Genomic DNA, 20,852 nt, shown 5'->3' with positions numbered 1-20,852 from the left:
TTCAATTAAATATTTTAAAAAACAATTTTAAACTATTAGCCCAAAATTTGGTAATCGGAAACAACTTTGTTTTTTATCTAGATAACGATAAGAAGCACACGTTTGCGTTTGGGATCTCAAAAATTGTCCTTAAGCTTGGAAATATCTCCTCAATCGCCAGATTTAAACTTTATGGAACATATTTGGGGATATCTGGTAGCTAGATTACGAAAATACACCATTAAAACGAAAATCGAACTAGAAACAATAAGACTCGAAGTGCGGCTGATCACTTCCTCAGAAATTGCACAAAAAAAAAAAAAAAAAGAAAGAAAAAGCAATGAAATCTATTCCCAGACGTTTAAAAGCTGTTGTTGATACTGCATGAAATTCCACTAAATAATAACTTTGTAAAAAGTTAAATTATTTACTAATTTTTTGACATTTTTTCAAAGTGTACAAAGACTTTTGTGAGATAAAATTTCTGGCAATTTTTGGTTTTTGATTTTTTAAAAATTATGCTTTAATGTTTTATTAAAAATTTTCATGTAGTTTTGTTAAAAATAGATCATATATCTAATAATAAAATACCTGTTCCGAAATATTAATTCTAACCAATGGATAATGGCCTATTTCATTGAAAGTCGTAGGTGTACGAACACTTTTGGGAGCCACTGTAGCTTATTTTGCCGAACTAGAAAGACAAATGGTTATTTTAAATTAATTTTGTAAAACTTTGTTCAAAAACAAGAAAGGTTGCATAATGAGCTGCCTTTTGATGTCACAAAGAACACTTGGCGCCAACAAATGAGGATAAATTAGTTTCAGTAATAAGCAAGAAATAATTGCCCATGTTGGCATGGCAGTTGGCCAATCTCTTTTGACTGAATGTTCAGAAAATAGTTTTATATTGAGCATGAATTTCAAAAATTTATTTAAGACATAAATACGTATCATATAAAATTAACAATTCACCTAATTTTGTTAAATACGAAACTTCAATCGGTTTCTTTAAGTTGGATGAGGATTTTCCGAATTATCTAAACATTTTTATGATAGATATAACGTTTTAAACAGACTCATTTCCTAAACCTTTGAGAGGAGTTTCTTGTAATTCTGAAAACAATGTGTGCTATTTTCAAGGAGCATTATTGCATTGACTTTGTTGTCTTTATTCTTAAAGTTTGTAAGCATTAGTCACTGTAAAAAAATTCCGAAACATTACTGAGTATTTCCGTGTAACGTTTCGGGATTTCAATGGTTTTTATTCACTTCCTGGAAAAATCAAGCATCATAGTCAAAAAGTTTCCTGAATTGCTACAAGTCGCGCGAATGAGACCTCTCACTGTTATAAAAAATAATTTTAGCTCCCACTTTAAAGATTAACTAAGCGTATATATAAAGTGTATCAGCATCAGTTCGATTGTGGCCTGTCCAGACTGATAAATCGTCCGAAAGGGCGCAAATGAGTCAATGGACTATGTAGCTTAGCTAGAACTGCAGGCGAGTAAGATGCTTGTTACTTACCTGCAATTCTGTTTCAGCTTTGGCCATGTTTGCAATACTGCTCTTGGAGCTTCCCCGGAAACGCACGAAGATGCCAAACTTTCATAGTATACCCACCTAAGTTTATTCTAAAATTCCGTTGATGCGACTGGCTTTAAATGGGAAGATTTCCGAATATTTTAGGAAGCTTCCAGGATAATTTTAAGAAGGTAACTGACTTTTAGCCGAAAACGTTCCTGGTTTTTGTGAGATAGGTTACTGAAAGAAATTGGGCACATCAGCTGCCCAGTATTTCCCAGAAACGTTTCTGAATCGTTTTTACAGTGGCGTAACGGCACCAGTAGCAGACATGCTTAAGACATCGCTCTCAGGTTAACTCAATTTTCTGAGCCATTTAATGTATTTATACTTTTTAAACTGTTTTTCTCTCATGCAACTACATCTCATATAACGTTTGACTGCTTCTGGATCCTCTGAATAAGTTAATCCTTATATATTATTTCTGTAGCCTGTTTTTGGTTTCTACGCCAAATTTCCCTCAATTCTTGATCGATTTCTTTGATTTACGGCTAATTTTATAGCTTATGGTGCTGGCTACTGACGAAAAATAGACCCAAGGTCTAAAAATTGTTTCTTTTAACCGAAAAACCTGTTTTAAAGAACCAGAATAAGGTTTTCGGTCAAACTTATAACTTTAATTTGCGCCATGACCGACAGAGCTGAGTAGCTTGATCGGCAGAGCGTTCTCTTCGTAACCAGGAGATTACGTGTTCGGACCCACGTCCGACAATCTGCACCAAAAAAATTAGAGAAATATCGCGCATTACACTGAATTAAATGAATAACTACTATGAGGGAATAGAATAAATGAGAAGGAAATGCTCCTTGCTGATATGAAAACATTCAGTGATTCTGTGCTAAATTACTTCGAAATTGCACGTGTTTTGTTTTGTTTTTTTTTTGAAGCTTTGGCTCTGGAAAGAAAATTAAAGCATAATGTAAGCGAAAATATAAGTAACAGGTTAAAGATTTCAGACTACAATAGAATTGTTTTTTGTTCAGAAAAAAAAATAATAAATCGTATATTGAAATATAAATTCTTCTAATGAGTTTTTGACTCTTTGTACAAATAAAAAAAATACTACCTCAATTTCAAGGGTAAAATATATATTTTTTCTTCTTTTTGCTAAAAAACAAATAGCTTATCACATTTTTACTACATTCGAAAAGCTACGCTTAAAAAAGAGCATAGTTCAATTTATTTTGTATTTTAACCGTGCTGTTAAATGATGAACACGTGCTGCCATCTAAGTTATAACGGTTTAAGCAGCCTGCGATAACAAATTGTAAAAATTTTCAAAAATAAAAACATTTTTCTTCAATATATTATCTTATATATTAATCCCCTCTCATTTTAAAACTTATCAGGCTGGCCAATGACGAAAAAAAGACTTACGGTCGAAAAATTCAAGTTTTCGAAATCGCCTCTTGCCGTTTCAAAAGTTCTAATGCAGTTTTCCATTTTTTACGTCGCTTTCTGCAAAAAAAAAAAAAAAAATAGCCTGTGTGTGTGTTCATATTTTGATAAAGCTTAAAAGCACTGGACTTAGTTGTTCGGGTAAATTGATAAGTTTTTTTCGGTAGAGCGTTCGGCTATAAACTATTCGAACTTCGGGCAAGTTTGGGCTGTCCGAAAGAATATCGAATTTATATTAGTATTACGCATTACATGTACTCATAACATACAAACGTAATAAAATAAATGCAGTGGGATTGCTACTTGGTGTTTCGACTCCTTTATGCAGGCTACAGTTATCATTCCGATAAGTTGACTGTTAATCGAAGAGTGTTCTTCCTTTTTTTAAGCTTTGACTACATCCAGATCTCTCAGCATAATGTAAGCATAAAAAAGTATTAGATTTACCAAAAGGAAATCCTTTTTGTGCAGAAAAACATTTTCATTGTATGCTGACATATAGATGTTTCTAACAGCAGTGTTCGACCTTTTGTACAAATGAAAAAATACTACGCCAAATTAAAACTACGAGCTTCTCCCAGTAAACGTTTAATTTTTTATTCGCGCGAATACAATAGAAAGCATTAAAATTATTATCAACTTCATTAGCAAGAAATCATTTTCTACTCCTCTGCTTTCTGCTGAAAAAAAAAATACATTTTGTCTACGTTCGAAAAATTACACTTAAAAAACGGACTCAGTTCAACTGGTTTTGGTTTTAAATTTTAAGTGTTCGATTAAAAGAGAAACATGTGCGGGCATTTAAGCCGTAACTGTTAAAGCAACCTTCTATGTGAAATAGTTCAATATTCAAAGATAAAAACACTTATTTTCAATCTAATTTATTACTTCTCTAGAATGTTCGTTTCAATTGCTACGTGAGATCTTCGTCATTCTTTAATCAAATTCCATGCTTTTCGAATAATTTTAAATCGTATCATGCTGATTAATGACAAAACATAGAAGCATGATCTTATTATTATTTTTTTTTTTTGGCAAAAAGCTTTTTTGCTGTTTTTTACTACGCATTCCTTCAATGAATAGCTTTCGAAAAGGAAGGCGCAATTGCTAGGTTTGTTGGGGTGTCGGGCTGTTACTTAGAATGGCGCCAATTCGAAATCGTTCCAATAAATATCTCTCAGTCAATCAATGATCAATCAATCGTCAGATGCTCACATGGGCAGGACTCTATTTGCCACAACCTGTTTTTTTACATGCAGAATTATTGCTTTTTCACGAGTCACTACTCAGTCACACTTTTAATGATATTTATGTTTGAATTGAAAATATGTACGACCAAAAGGTGAGCGATGATCAAATTATCACAACGTTGTATTTAACGAGGTTTTGTTACTGATGTCTTTAAATTACATGCCTTCTCTTCTGCCCTTACTTTTTTATCGGTTCTTCTTCATAATGTTCTTCCTTTGAAATTCTTAAAGAGCGAAATACCTTATGAAACGATTTGAAGCACAGTGCGGAGTTCCGCACGGGTCAACTAGTTTTATTTTTATTTGCTCAATTTCGAAAGAAAGTCCGATCTCCAGTTACAGACACCGAAAAATATGATGATACCCAGAGATAGGATGAGGAAATGATGAGTAACGGACAAAATTCCCCTTTTCTCCTCAAAATATGCAAAAGTTCTTTAGTAGTAAATACCTACTGGCTCATAAAATTCACTCGGATAACAATAGATGGTTGCACCGTATTCACACTGTAAAAACGATTCAGAAACGTTCCTGGAAAATAATGGGCAGCTGATGTGCCCAATTTCTTCCAGTAACATATCTTACAAAATTCAGTAACCTTCCCGAAATTATCCTGGAAGTCTCCTGAACTATTCAGAAATCTTCCCGTTTACAGCAGCCAATTGTGTCTCTGTTATCTTAAACTAAACTTAGGTGGGTATACTATAATAGTTTGGCTCTTTACTGCGTTTAGAGGAAAGCTCCAAAAGCAGTATTACAAACAAGGCTAAGAAAGAATTGCAAGTAAGTAGCAGAAATTTTACCTTGCAATTCTTGCTAAGCTACTTGTCCACAGACTGATTTGCGCCCTTTGGACGCCTTATCAGTTCTTGTCTGTTACTGGTGGCCTTACCCTATTTACTAAAAGGAAATCAAATTATTATGTCCCAGGACGTACGTACGAAACTCAGAAAAACCAGGTGTACAACTCACGGTAAGACTTACCTCAAAGGAAACGCACATTTCTTTATACAGCTGTGGAATTCAAACTTTTTTAGGTTAGCAGGAAAATTACATGGCATGTGTAATGGGTTAGAAAAAACATGCACCTCCCCTCCCCCCATGGGAGTAACCAATACCAAATTCCACAAAGAAGTGTTTAATCAAGCTACTGGGGAATTATTTTTTCTATTGAAGCACAATTGAGTAGAGAGATCATTGTCGCGTATTAAAAAAAAGCAGGTTGATTGTTTCAGTGTGCTGTGTATGCTTTGAAGCATAGCGCGGGAATATTTCAAGATAAAATATTTATCGTGCTTCCTACTGTAAAAATAAATTTTGCGACCCACGTTGAAATTGTCATTGCCGCTATGGACATTGAGGTATATAAACGCATTCCTAAGTTTATTTAAATCTTCATATTTTGAGCTCTTATTCTTTGCATTTCATTAGTTAATCATGCCAACATTTCGAAGCTGCACCGTTAGAAGAAATTTCTATGGAAGCCTAGTTTCCTTGAAATTTTCTGGTAATGCTGCAGTTTTTTTTTTTTTTTCGGCGTATAAGCTCGCCAAATGTAGAAAAATTTATCCTCATTTTCGCCAAACATTGAAAGCTTTATTCTCCACTTGCGTAGTACTTTCAAGATCTCCAACCCCCTTTCTCAATACTAAATGCATTGCAATGCTACCTTTAACTACTATTACGTCTGTATAGTCTTACAGGAATTACAGTTATTATCTAGAGTGGTAGTTGAGGACAAAAGTGTACAGCATAATCAAACACTGATCTAAATCGATTATTTCACATTATACTTCGTATGTAGGCAGTATATTCTTTTATATTCTCACCTAAGGGGCCTGAGTGACCTAAGAAGCCGGAACACTCGAAGAATTCCGAAGATTCTTGGACTACTTTCAGCAACGACTGACAGCAAAACATCAACCAGAGAAATTCCGACGACAAAACCATCCATGATATTCCAGCCACTTTTAAAATAAGCATTTGGACCGTACCAAAGTCCTTTTGCCAATACCTGAAAAAAAAAAAAATGTTATGAAAACATAAATTTGCATTTTTAAGCGAAATACATTTTTCAAGCATAATGAAAAATTCTGAATCTTTATTAGTAGAAAATAATTGATAAACATTGCCTTTTTAAGGGACATTAAATAGTAAAAAGAGAAGGCAATTTTTTTACATCTCATTCTACTTCTACGACTTTTAAAATATTTAAAAAAAAAAAAATTATTTTAAAAATTTGCGCAGTTTATTTTCATTTTTAAAGCTTTGCTCAAACTACTTTAAAAACACCAAAACAAATGTTGAAAAAAATGTTTCCTAGCGAGTCATGTGACTTAGGTCATTTTTTGCAGATTGATTTTCTAACCTAAGCAGCACTAGAGAAAAATACTTTTTGTATGGATCCTACGTTGCAACAACAACGACACGATTTCAATGAAAATAAATCAATAAATAAATACAAAACAACTGTAAATGAAACTTAAAAATGAATCAAACAGAAATGTACATATATAAATACTAAAAGTGTATTGCGAAGCCTATTAAACGCGAAAAAGTTTAAAACGATATATTTTGACTTACTTTGACTGCCATTTCAAATGCAAATACTATGGTAAAGATATAATTTGCTGAAGTAAGGAACACTCTTTCCCAGCTTTCCGGCGGAATTGTTGGGCGTTCCATGGCTAGGGTAATGCAGTTGGAAGCAATAAAAACCAAGATGGTGTAGTCAAACCATTTGTTCTCTGCGAGACTGTTGCAGATTCGCCTCAGGCTATCGTTAACAAAGAGAAAGACACATCGTTTACATTAATAAGCACAGGCCAAGCAAACAACGTACATCAAGCACAAATTAGCAAATTTATTGCATTTCCAGGTTTCAAGGAACCTCTTTTTTAGTGCAAAGAAGCGTGAGTTTTAGGATGAAAAGGCTTTTCTCGGATGACTTTTTAGGAGGAAAAGATATTTCTCGGATGGCTATTTAAGATAAAAAGGCTTTTGTCGGACAACTTTTCATACTAAACCCCAGTGAAGTAGTTAGTTTCAGCTGCCCGGAGCTGTACCTCCATTTGCCGCCCCTTCATTAAGACATAACTGACACATTAAACCATCGAAAATTATTGACATTAAAATTGAAAACTTTATTTAAGGGTGAAAGGAAACTAATTTAATCCGTATTTTTACTTCAGAAACAGGGGGAGGAGGTCTCAGTCGCCTATCCCGGAGAAAGATTCTAAATGTACACGTTTTGAGGGAGGGAAAGGTTCTCTCCTTAATCTTCATCAATATTAAAGTCAGTTTTAGCCCTTTAAGACGTTAGTTTTAGAAATACAATTTAAGCCTATCTTAGAGGCCGTTAAGGGAATGAGGAAGATTCAGGGGCTCACTACGGAAATATTTCAACTTTGAACACTGAGAGGTGTAAATGTAGTCATACCAAAACCTTACATACCAAAGGACGTTTTTTTTTCTTTACCTCTAGTAATAGATTAAAGTACGATTTTCTTATTTATATTTTATTCTCATTAATGACGCTGAATTGCCTCCCCCAAAAATATGTATTACAAATAGACATTTTAAAAAATGGACACCAGGACACTCTGCTTCCTACACGCTTCTGAAAGGATGCCCACAAGGATCTTGTTTGAGCCCTCTTCTCTGGAATATTCTTACCAATATCCTTCTCAACTACCAATTTCCTCAAAATGTTTATGTCCAAGCATACGCGGACGACATAGCTTTCCTTGTCTCCGGGACCACCAGAAAGTGCCTTGAAGACACTGCGAAGATTTCCTTCGAACTGTTTAATTTCTGGATCTCCAAATTAAATCTTTCTATTGCACACTCAAAGACCTCCGCCCTGCTATTCGGCAAACAAACCAACTCTTATCATATTCAGTATAACCATTCCATAAAACTTAAAAGGGCACCTACAATCAAGATGGGCGAACACTATTCGTTTCAACGACTCTCTTAAATATCTGGGCGTTATTTTCGATCAAAATCTTAATTTTAACCAGCACCTCTATCACCTACGAACAAAATCCCATTCCGCACTCCAAAAATGTTGTCGAGTTTCAAGTCTTAAAGGCTATCTCTCTTCTACTATTTTAAAATTTATTTACAACAACGTCATCTCTAAGATAATTGATTATGCAAGTGGCATTTGGTTTGACAATGTTCCTAGATCATCTTACAGGCTTCTCTCTTCAATGCAAAGGCCCTTTCTTCTCAAAATTGCTAAATGTTTCAGATCAGTATCAACTGATGCCCTCAATGTTTTCACCGGTATTCCTCCTCTCCACATCCATTTGAAATACACCGCTATCACTTTCAAAACTAAAAGACTCCGCATCAACTCAGTTTTGAACGACCATACCATTCAAGCTGATGATTACGAATTTACTTCAAGAAATCAACATAACTACAACAGCAATCTTCACCAATTTATTCTTCCGCTCACTATCACTGAATCAAATGATGATTCTACTATTAATGTTTATACGGATGGTTCCAAGACAGATGCAGGTACAGCATGCGCTTTCATCGCTATGAAGGAAATGGACATTATATTTTCAAGTTCTAAGACCCTTCGTCCAAACATCTCCGTTTTTCAGGCCGAAATCCAAGTCATACATCTCGCCATCGATTGGATTTTTGATCATTTCTCCTATGGATCACTTTGCTAACAATAAATTCCACATCAGGTCCGATAGCTTATCGGCCATCAAAGCCCTCCTCAACTATGAACCCAAGTCCATGCTCATTTTTCAACTCCAGTCTAAATTAATTAATCTCCGTCATATTGTCACTATCTCCTGGATAAAAGGCCACTCCAACAATAGTGGAAACGACTTTGCCGACCAACTCGCTAAAGATGCCACTAACTCAGCCACTGACCTCATTACTCCCTTCCCAATGAGTCAACTCAAAAAAGACATAAATCAATTTTTCCTCAAAGACTGGCAATCATACTGGGACCATTCATCTAATGGTCGCTGGACGTATGATTCTTTTCAACACTGTCTCTTTATCTCGACTCCCAAGTTCTCCCTTAAACCAATTCACCACTAACCATGGGCTTACCCATTCTTACCTCCACACAAGAAACCTCCTTGAATCTCCCTACTGCATTTGTGGGGAACTTGGAGACTTTGAGCACTTCTTCTTCCACTGCAGATTTACCTCAAATTTCCATGTTGTGATTTCAAGTAATTTAAGAGCGCAATGGAAGCGTTTCATCTTCATCGATAAAGAGACCTACAGGAAAGCTCTTTCGCTTATTAACTTTCTTTTCCAAAATAAGCAACTTCTTTTTCCCGCCTTATCATAGAACTGCTACTGTTTGGCCATTGTATTCAGTTTATATGTAGTCACGAATTTTTTTGTAACCAGGATCATGTGTCTCTATATGTTTTTATCATGTAATTATGTTTTTGTTTTCTAATTAAATAAACACGTACGTCGTTCAGGGCAAACCAAACCGAGAAGATCTTGCAATCATTCGGGCCCTGAAGGATGGCGCTTAACCCTAAAAATATGCCGCCCAGGGTGGACCGCGCCCTCCTCCCCACCCTAGCTACGACACTGACCTACGACACTAACTAAAGCTCACACTTCCTTGGATTGAAAAAGAGATTCATTCACTGTAAAAACGATTCAGAAACGTTCCTGGAAAATAAAGGGCAGCTGATGTGCCCAATTTCTTCCAGTAACATATCTTGGAAAAATCAGGAACGCTTTCCGCTAAAAGTCAGTAACCTTTCTGAAATTAACCTCGAAACTTTATGAAGACGTGCGAAATCTGCCCTGTTAAAGCCAGTCATATCTCTAGAACCTTTTAGAAAAATTAAGTAGGTTTAATGTAATTGATTAGAACCTTCCTAATCAATTAAGAAGGCTCCATAAATATCTGAGCGACCATAGCTATGCAAGAAGGAACCAAGCATATCTCTTGTCTGCAATTCCTACCTTGCAAAGCTGTAGCTATCCATTGACATTTTCGCTCTTATTGGGAGCTTAGTCAATCTGGACACACCCTACGAAACCTTAGGCCGATACACTTAATAAACACGCTCATTCAATCTTTAAACTGGTTGCTAAAAATATTTTCCACAACAGTGAAAACTCTGCACGTGTGCAACTTGTAGCGATCCAGGAAACTTTTTTGTGATGATACTTGTTTCTACGGGGAAATAGGTGAAAACGTGTGAAATCCCGAGAGGTTCCACGGAAATAACCAGTAACGTTTCGGAATTTTTTTACAGTGTTGAAACCCGAAATACGTTATAAATTTGTTAATTTATGCTTGATATACGTTGTTTGCTGTTGTTACTTTGTTGTCCAAAGATATTTATCCCTTTCGAATAGGTTTATTATGTGTTGGTAAAAGCGCTATTCAATGATTATCATGCGTTGACTTTGAAAGAAAACGTATCTTAAACAAGCCTCTAAGATTTAAATATGATTTCCTTGGATTAACTGAAAAAGTAACGAAACGAATAAAAAACATGAAATTTTAAATTACGTCATTTGTTTACAAACAATTTTTTTTTCTACGTATGCCTCTTAGAGTTTTGGAACGATCTTGAATACAAGAAATATTATTGCTTAAAGAAAGCCAATGCAATCTGAAAACAAATCACATTCATAATAAAAGCTTAACATTGTTTCATGTTTTGAAAAAGTCTTACCAATAAGGAAGCAATTCTTTTTGTGGACATTTTTATGAAATAAAGGAGATTTTGCATTTGATTTCAAACTTACAAATGATTCCTGGCAAAGAGGAAGAGCGCATAATCTTCCCTTTCTTTTATCCATCCTTTGGGCTCAATAAACCAACATAGCTAGAACGATAAAAGAAAACATTTTAAATCTGATTGTTTGGATATCTTTATGATGAAAGAAAAAATAATATATGTGGCGAGTGAAAAAAGTAAAGCACTCTGAGTGTTTGGATCAGAACATGCAATTCAATTTAATGTGCGCTTTTTAATGCGGCATTAAACTTAATGGATTTCACACAAAACCTTTTCTCTAAAAACGAAAACCACTTTTTAGTACAATTTAAAAGAAAAACGAGTAAACTTTAATAATAGGTAAAAAATGCTTGAAAATCAACGAATGAATTTTTTTTTTCAATTTTACTCTGCATAGTTTTAAGTCAAGCTTTTAAAAAAATCATTTGGCGATTGGTATTTGCAAAAAGGCAGGTAAGTAATGTTTTGAAAAGTCATTTTGGTCGACTTGTCCATATCTGTTATTTTACGAGTTACTGTAATCAAATAAAAATCAACTCTCTTGGAAAATCTAATGAAATATCAAGAAGCGTGCATAAAAGATGTGTGAAGTTTGTAATTAGGGCATTAAGTGATAGAAAGAATAATGTGCGCGAGCGTGACTCACTATGCGCGAGCATAATATTGTGCTAGTGCAGTGATGAAAGTATTGCACACATATTACCATTTTCCGCTTTATTTTTAACATATACCCTAAAATGTTTGAAATTTTTTTCATGGATCGTCAGAATGACTTTTTTTAGTTAAATCTCTTCAGCAGTTGAGATATTCAGCTGTGCTGTTTGAATTTGAGTAAGTTATTAAGTCTTTAATTGAGTCTTTTGGATTATTTTTCGAGTCAATTGTACGTTTTGAACGAGCTGAGTAGTTTGTCGTCCAATAGTTTGAGTAACTTACTAGAAAGATTGAGTGAGTCGGTTGAAAATTCCATAAGAGTTATTTTTCCAGAAAATTGAAACCAACGACTTTTTAAAAAAAATCGAGAGAATCATTCATAGGAAACTTTCACAAATGAGCTAGAAAATTTTATAGAGTCATTGAAAGTGAAGGAGATAATTTGAGCGAATTAAATAATTATTTTAACCCTTTGAGGTATAGTGACTTTGTTTGAGTCCCCTTCGTCTTTTATTATTGTTTTTTCATCAGTCAACTGATGCAGTTGCTTCAACTGAATCCACCTGCTCTCAGCTAAGTATGTTTATGTCATGAGCTCCATTGGGCTAAGTAATATACTTTAGTGTCTTTTTAAGTTTATGCCTCCATCTCACACGGCAAAATAATAATAAAATAATATTAATAATAATAAACATTTAGCATCCAGCCCCAGGAATGTATAGAACCTTCGTATCAATAAAAGAAATATATAGTTCTAAGAACAACAAATCTTAGTTTTTAATATTATTTCATTTTTCATGATTTATCATGTTATTTAAAAAGAATTTCAATAATTTTAAATTTACAGTTGGAAACCACTGTATCTCGGCTATGGTTCATTTGAGATTTTTTAAAAATGTTTAATTTGATATCATACTTCCTGTTCTCTCTAAAATTCACTAGTTTAATCAAAAATTAAAAAAATACCATACTTGTTAAGATAATAATTTAACCTCTAATTTTTGAACTATCCATAGCTGAATACTTTTATGGGAGATAAATACGAAATAATTATTTCTCTGAATTTAATGCCATGAAACGAGTGGAAAGCAAAGAAAATGGTAAGATGTGCTGAAAAATGTGGCAGAACACTGATTGTCGAACCTTTTCGTAACAATGTTTCATTATTTGGCAATCTTCTGAATCTGATCTGATATCTTGTACTAGTGCTGTAACTTCGCTTGCTTTCCTATGGGGACAGTACGTCACGAATCTCGGACTTCTGTGCTGGATTACACCAAACCTGTTCAGAGGCTGAAAAATTGTTAAATGCTTGCATTTCCCTCTTATGTTTAGCTAAGGTTATCTATATTTCTGAAGAGTTCATGATCATTTAAACTTGCTAAGAAAATACGTAGATTACATCACATATACTGTTGCATTATGAGCATTTCAGTAATTTAAATATAAGGCTATGCGCACAACAATTGCGAACTCGTCAATGCAATCCAAGTCTAGTTCACCCTTGTTACTCGCATAACCTCATGACATAAACACATGATTTCAATGGTAAAGTCTTTAAACATTTCTGAATCCATAAAGCATTAAAGCATGCATAACGATTTTTTTTTTCAAATAGTACTGCGTGTTAACTCCTCGCCATTTGAAGACCTACTGAGGCTGTACATTTCGTTACATAAACGTTTAAATACGGTTGCCAACCTTGTGACAACCATTTTAAAACGCTTATGAATCATTTACACGTTAGGCCTGCTATTTTGGACAGTTTTTTTTTCCCAAGTATTACTGCGTGTTAACTCCTCGCCATTCAAAGACCTACTGAGGCATTACACTTCGTCCCATAAACTTTTTAATACGGTTGCCAACCTTGTGACAACCATTTTAAAACACTTATGAATCATTTAAACGTTAGGCCTGCTACTTGGATAGTGCATTCCCCAGGACTGGGGTCCATTCTTTCATTTGACACCACTTACGACGAATTGCCATCGTCATTATGCATTGTGACTCCCAGTTTCCCACCACTCAGTTCATGAAGTCACTTGAGTAGTCGCAATATAAATCGGAGTACTAAAGGAATATTTAACATGTTGCATAGTCATACGACATAAACGCTGACGATGTTCTGCATTTTCTTAAATCCTCCGACTAGATTCGTTTTTGAACCCGGGCTAAAAGGTCAACTCCGAATTACTATATCATCCAGTCAAGCGTAACGAAGTTGAAAATGCAATTTTTTTGAGAAATGTAAACTGAAAACTTGCAAACCTAGAAAGTTTACTACACATGTTGCGTAATTAACGTAAAAAACAAAATGTATCTGCAAAATTGTTGTACATCTTTTAGTCATGAAACACGTGCTATTCTTTATTAAACTGGCCAATAAACTATCAATAGGTGTCGAAAACTATTGCCAAATGTCCGGCATTTGAGACTATGCACTTTCAGCTAACTAAACTAAAATTTTAAAGCCTTAAAGAAAGTATTTGTCTGAAAAGTGCATTAATAGGTCAAATTTCAGCTCAAATACTTTATTACTACAGGTCAAGTTTCATCAAACTGATGGATCTTATTTGAAACGCGCGAATCGATTTGCAGGTAATGTGTAGCATACGGTGTTTAAGTTTTCGAAAAACACAGTTTTCTTCAGAAATTTTCGGATTTTTCTATTTGATTGTGTTTCTGTGTATGCAGAAATAAGTTTAGGATTCCGAATCTCCCCTCCGCTTTAAGGCAGAACGTAGCCAAGGTCAATCTTTTCCTATTAAGTTTATTATGTATATATTTTTAAAAAAAAACTTTAAAGACGCTGGAACATTTAAATGCTTACCTTGTCTGGAAGCTCGCAGTCAACTGATGATCTTCGATTCTCTACTTTGATTTGGGCACCTTCAAGATTGTTTGGCTTGAATTCTTCTTTCATTGAAGAACCTGATATGGAAGTTTGTCTACTGGGAAGGTAGCAGGTGTTGGAAGGGCTCAGTGTGTTCTGACTTTGAATGCTGCTGTTGAGGGACATTTGTCTGCTGCATGGAGCATGTTCGTTGGCCACTGGAGTGGAGGGTGTCCCGTTGTTGTCCCGATATTGAGACAGAGATACGCTTTTTATGGAGTTCTGAGGACTAATGACTCTTGAGCTGTTATGACTATTTTGTAAGGGTAAGGGGCGTTTATTGTTGGGAGTGTTTTGAAGAGTGGGTATGCTGCCATTGTAGTGTTGATGTTCCGTGCTTTGATGGCTGAAAGAAATAGAAAATGGTAAAATTTTTTTTGGCTCATTTGAAGCGAAAATTGATGAAATGAAATTCTCTCTCTTAACATATTTTCTTGAATGAAAGTATTAAAACCATAAGTTTTACTGAAACTAAAAAAAAATCTTTTTGTTAACAAGATCTTTTTACTGAAGACATGCTAATAGAGCTAATTACGTTTAAGAATGTCGTAAGCATGGGATATCTTTCACGCTTTACACTGTGACGCCAGACAAATTTACTGTCATTATGGAGAAGAATCTGCTCCATAAGGACATCTTTGTCATGAAAACAACAAATTAAATTCGATATAAGATTCTTGGAGCGTTGGAGCTATTTTCTTAGCTTGGCTCGTCTGTATGTTGCATTTCTAACAGATTATAGCTCAACTCTGATTCAGAAGCTATGGGTGTGGCAGCATAATTTGCTTATTTGCTGTCACAACTACGAAGTGAGAGATAGCCACATGAAGGCGCAGTTGATCTCATGCGAGCAGGTGGTTTAGGAAGTTTATTCTCAACACCATTTGTATCGAGAATGAGTTGGACAAAAGAAACAGCGTGCGTTTGCCGTAGAGACTTACTTTTCAAACAGTCGTTCGATAGTAGCGAGGCAGCGAACGTTTTCACACACACTTCAATATTGCCCCCCTCCCCACGAGCTTGTGTTCCCGGTGGAAAAGGAATTATGATGTGGGTTGACATACTCCGGGGTACCGGGACAACATTAGTCAAGAAATCTTGAGCATACCCATCACTATGTTGGAAAGAGTTGACCAAAACGTCAGAAATCCGGTCGCTCAGTGTATCGCCAAGAAGACATTTGCTCAATTTTCAAAACAGTTTCCAAGTAAATTTCTATGTATGTAACATATGGTGAATAAATATTTAGAATAGCAGCTATGATGTCTTTTGTTTAATTGAACCTTCAAATAAGTAAATTGTGCTGCCGCACCCTGTAATAAAAGTTGGAATATCTACTTTAGTAATAGATTAAAAACTTGGTAATAGCAACAAACGCATGCAGTTATTGGTCTTCTATTATAAGAATTTACAAGATATCATTTGAAGAAATTAGTTTTCCTTACCTAGGTGAGTGTGAAGTCGTCATGTTATTGAGCACTACGTCTTCTGGTCCTGAACCATTTTCTGAACTTTCGTTTTCACTCTTTTTCCGCTTGTGAGATTTCCAACCGTTAAAACTTCCCTTATTTCCACTACTCGTGCTACTTTTACTTCCTTTGCGCTGCAAATTAAGGCGAGGTCCAAGGGAATTCTGCAACAGAAGTGATAAATAATTCTACTATTTTTACTTAACAAATTTTGTAGAACACAATTTTATGACTGAAGTTTAAAAGACTGATAATGTTTGGAGTTTCTTATAAAAAATGGGATAAGTGGTAGCTGCATTTTTTTTTTTTTTAAAGAAATTTAGACTATTGTTTTGTGAGAACAACTAGCTGGGAAACCTGGTGAATAATATGTATTTGGTCATTCCATGTCAAATCAACAAAATAAATAAATAAATGAAAATAAATAAATGAATAAGTAAGTAAATAAAAAATCTCAAACAGAGTATCTCAGATTTTTATGAAAATTTTGACATCTTAAATAACATATTTACGAATTAAAAAAATACTCTGTCATTCATTATTGAAATTCTTTAATTTTTGAAATTTGTTGAAAAGCACTTTTTTTTACGTGCTTTGAAATGTAATTTAATTTTTGTGGACGTCACAGAGTTGTGTAATAGCTCATTTTAAAGACAATTGCATGCGATTCAATTTGCTACATAACTTGACTTTTATGCACTATGAGATACTTTATTGTACATTACGAGTTACTGGATGCGTTATTAATAATTACAAAAAAAAAAGTTTCAACAAATGCTGCTTGAAAATCCTATAGTTAATAATACCCTTGAAAAGTTTTAACCCACTTATTACTGTTTTCTGAGTACCTTCGGATTACTGTAAATGTAAGATAACAAAAATAGAAGGACGAATAACCACGTGAGTGCTACAGTACAAAAGACAAAAAGTGAAAATTAAAAGGAATGCCTTAAACAAACAGACGAAAAAAAAAGAAAAAAAACCCTTGATGGCATAACGAACGTAAAAAAAAAAAAAAAAAAAAAAAAAAAAAAAAAAAAAAAAAAAAAAAAAAAACCCATCAACTCTTTGAATTAGAGTAGACGGAACAGGAGGTCAAGCAAAAAACTTAGTAGGATTAAGAAAAGACTATTATAACAAGAAAAATACAAAAAATGGTTCCTTGTTGACTAGGTTCCTTGAAAAAACCAAAAAAGATATTAGAAACGTTCTTTTGGTTGAGTAAGGGCATTCTAGTATCTGCTTTGATTCAACCCCCCGTACTTGCTTTATTTCCTTGGTTTCATTTCGCTCAACAGAAGAAACGTTCGAATGCGCCATCGTCTGTAAACGAACCCCCTTCCAGCAGTAATCAGCCAATTTTCTCACAATCACTGTACTCTTGATCAACTAAAATACCCAAAGAAGTTTAAAACGAAACCTTTGATATTTTTTTTTTCTTCACTGTAAAAACATTCCGAAACGTTACTGAGTATTTCGTGCAACTTTTCGGGATTTCAATGATTTTCATTCACTTCCTGGAAAAATCATGCGTCATTGTCTAAAGGTTTCCTGAATTGCTACAAGTTGAACGAATGCATACTTCTCACAGTTGTGAAAAATATTTTTAACTCCCAGTTTAAAGATTAACTGAGCGTATTTATTAAGTGCATCGGCTTCAGTTCGATCACGTACCCGTCCGGACTGATTACGCTCCCAAAGGAAACGAATAATTTCATGGATTCCATAGCTTTGTAGGAATAGCAGGCGAGTAAAATGTGTGATCCTTACTTGCTATTCTGTCTTAGCTTCGGCCATGTTTTGCAATACCGCTCTTGGAACTTCTTTGATAAATCAGGAAGGTGCCAAGCTATTATGTAATACCTATCTGAATTTACTCTTAAACTTCAGAGACACAACTGGCTTTAAACAGGAAGATTTCTGAATTTTTCAGGAGATTTCCGGGATGATTTCAGGAAGGTTACTGATAAAAAGCGGAAAACGTTCCTGGTTTTGACAAGATACGTTACTGGCAGAAATTGGGCACATCAGTTGCCCATTATTTTCCAGGAACGTTTTTGAATCGTTTTTATAGTGTAAACAAAACTTACCTTTCTACTACCATTGGAAACAATGCTGGATTGCCTAGAAAGAGCGACAATGACGCTGCTCCTCCTACTGTTTTGTGGGCTTCCAGAAAGGTGAATTGAAGGAATGTTCAATGAGGCAACTTGGAACACAGGCATGCCGTTCAAATGCAAGATATCAGGACTGATCGACTGTGGACGCTGAACGGAATAATAAAACAAAAAGGTAGAGTACAGAACATTTTTAGGCAAAATGAAAAACATAATAATACAAAATAAAATATATGAGAACTGAATGCTTTCAGACTGAAAATACCATATTAAACTTAGTGAATCAGTTAAGTTCTCGGTGCGTCACGTCATTTGAAACGGTGTTCATTCAATGTAAATCTTCAACTATTCTGTTTAAAAAAGGTATTGGTATTTTATGTATTCTAATACAGCAGCTTCAAAAAAGCCTGTTACTAATTGAAAATTTTTAGAAAATTAACTCAATTGCGCAAAGGCCATGGGGGTTAAGGTCTCCTGTGCCTATCTCAGTTTTTTTCCCCCGAGACCTTTGGGGTTCAAGGCAAATGTCCCGAATCAATTGGACAGTCGAATGTGGAACCTCCAATGTTTGGTTCCCAAGCATGCTTGATATCTGGTATCATGCCCTCTTTTCATCGAACCACTGAAGGGGTGAAAGGCTGATTCAATCGTGCCCACTCCGTGAATAGAACTCAGGTCTGTGATGTGGAAGCGCGAAGCGGTGCCACTTGGCCGCTGTGCTTCTTTAAAAAATTAAAACCCCATCCGAAGTTTGTTTCATATGATAAACCTTCCATGTATTGTTCCTATCAACATCCATGTATACCTCTATTTTACAGATAATAATGCAAATTCTATAAATATCCGTGGTTTGTGTGCTTAATCTGTTGAAACTTGTAGTTTCTGTTCAACGTTTGCTTAATTTTTGAATCTATACTAACTGAGATTTCTGCTTGGGCTTTATTGGCTTAATGAGATATTTCCAAGGCAGTTTCATTTTTGGTGACTAATTTTAGTCGAATTTGGCGAGAAATCGCCAATTTTTTTGCACAGCTTGGCGGCAATTGGCGGTTTTTCGAAACTAATAGATTGCTAGACTTTGCTGAAGTTTTTATTCTGTATCGAAGCCTACGAGCTGTGATATGTGCGTTATATGTTTTCCTTAACATTTTTTCTTTTTTCTTTTTTTTGTATTTGGAAGTAAATGAGTATATTTTTAGGTCAACGTGTCTTATTGCTAGAGGGAGGGAAGGTGTAGGATCTAAAAGTTATAAGAAAGTTTATTCATGAATAACATCACGGACAACTTACCGAGCTCTTGTCGATGGTGATTATGGACGGATTGCTGATGTTGAGGGCTTTTTCTGGACATAACCGGTTATTGATGTCTCTCTGAAGTGTGAGTGTTGCATTGGGCGATCCTTGAGGCGTAGCGGCAGTGTGAGTGATAACTGGTGGAAAGTTGAGGTTGTCCGTGCCACCTCCGTTTCCGTTCAGACGATCTTGGTGCTTGATGACAGTGAGAACATATGGATAGGCCTTCATTTTGATTTCTAATGGTATTAAAATAGAAGGTTATATACTGGAGAAGGAAATTAGTGGAGAAAGTTCATTGAATAATTTAGAACTATAGAATAGGGGCCAGATACAGTTTTAAAGCTACCTTAGTGAAGATCTTTTTTTTTTTTTTTTTTTGCAGTGATTGCGCTGGAACTGACAAGGAATGAATAAAAGTTTCGTTGCTAAGTATATTTTCGGTTTAAGGAAAGCAAAACGTTGGACTTATATTTTCACATTGTTATCTCCAAAACTATCATAACTACACTGTGAAAAATATCCGAAACGTTGCTGGTTATTTCCGTTGAACGTTTCGGGATTTCAGAGGTTTTCACCTATTTCCCCGCAAAATCAAGTATTTTCGCAAAAAAAGTTTTCTGAATTGCTAAAAGATGCACGAATGCACACTTCTCGCTGGTGTGAAAGATATTTTTTGCTACCAGTTTAAAGATTGACTGAGCGTTTTTATTAAGTGTATCGGCTTCAGCGTGATTATGGCCCGTCCAAATTGACTAAGCTCCCAGTGGGAGCAAATATGTCTCTTTGCAAGGCAGGAATGGAATATGTTTGGGTCTTGCTTGCAATTATTCGCGTAGCTTTGGCCATGGTTGCACTAATGCTTCCGGAGCTTTCTTGGTAAACCAGGAAGGTTCTAATCAAACACATTAAATCTATTCTATTTTCGTAGAAGGTTTACGATTGACTTTATCAGGGGAGATTTCCCAGTATTTCAGTAAGGTTACTCACTTTTATCGGAAAACGTTTCTGGTTTTTGTAAGGTATGTTACTGGTTGAAATTGGGCACATCAGCTGCCTATTATTTTCCAGGAACCTTTCTGAATCGTTTTCACAGTGTAGATGATAGATAAAGTTTTTGTTCTTAGCTTTAAAAAAAGGGGTTTGCGGTTCCTCTTATAGTTTGTTATTCAATCAATCGAATAATAACGACTTTATGTAGTAAAGCTATCTGAATTTTCATACTATGACCTTGTTTGAAGGATTGGATGTTGCGAACAGTCTAAATATTGAACCTTATCCCTTGAAAGACGGGAGGGGTCACAAATGGTCCTTAAGATATTTTACAATACAGAACAAAGAAATTCTTTTTTTCTCTTAGTCTTTGCATCATGCAAAAATGCTCTTCACTCGATTGTCACCATCACTCTCCTATTTCTCCTTCCGGTTGTGATTCAAAATGCTATAAACACTA

At 35.0% G+C, this 20,852-nt stretch overlaps 1 protein-coding gene across 1 annotated transcript in view; it reads right to left on the bottom strand.

The window, feature by feature from the left end:
- Window positions 1-20,852, bottom strand: part of LOC129228527 (voltage-dependent T-type calcium channel subunit alpha-1H-like) — a gene marked incomplete at its 5' end in the record, with an annotated part of 211,680 nt that overhangs the window by 63,754 nt on the left and 127,074 nt on the right. Inside the window, 8 exons of the mRNA XM_054863207.1 lie at window positions 6,042-6,226; window positions 6,796-6,988; window positions 10,981-11,060; window positions 12,771-12,920; window positions 14,458-14,866; window positions 15,966-16,153; window positions 18,080-18,256; window positions 19,397-19,638. Of these exons, the coding sequence (XP_054719182.1) occupies window positions 6,042-6,226; window positions 6,796-6,988; window positions 10,981-11,060; window positions 12,771-12,920; window positions 14,458-14,866; window positions 15,966-16,153; window positions 18,080-18,256; window positions 19,397-19,638 (1,624 nt within the window). The remainder of the gene's footprint in view (window positions 1-6,041; window positions 6,227-6,795; window positions 6,989-10,980; window positions 11,061-12,770; window positions 12,921-14,457; window positions 14,867-15,965; window positions 16,154-18,079; window positions 18,257-19,396; window positions 19,639-20,852) is intronic.

Source organism: Uloborus diversus, chromosome 8 (assembly GCF_026930045.1).
Source record: "Uloborus diversus isolate 005 chromosome 8, Udiv.v.3.1, whole genome shotgun sequence".
Taxonomy (NCBI): domain Eukaryota; kingdom Metazoa; phylum Arthropoda; class Arachnida; order Araneae; family Uloboridae; genus Uloborus; species Uloborus diversus.
Note: the sequence above shows the minus strand (reverse complement) of the source record. Positions and strands in the feature narration are given on the sequence as shown.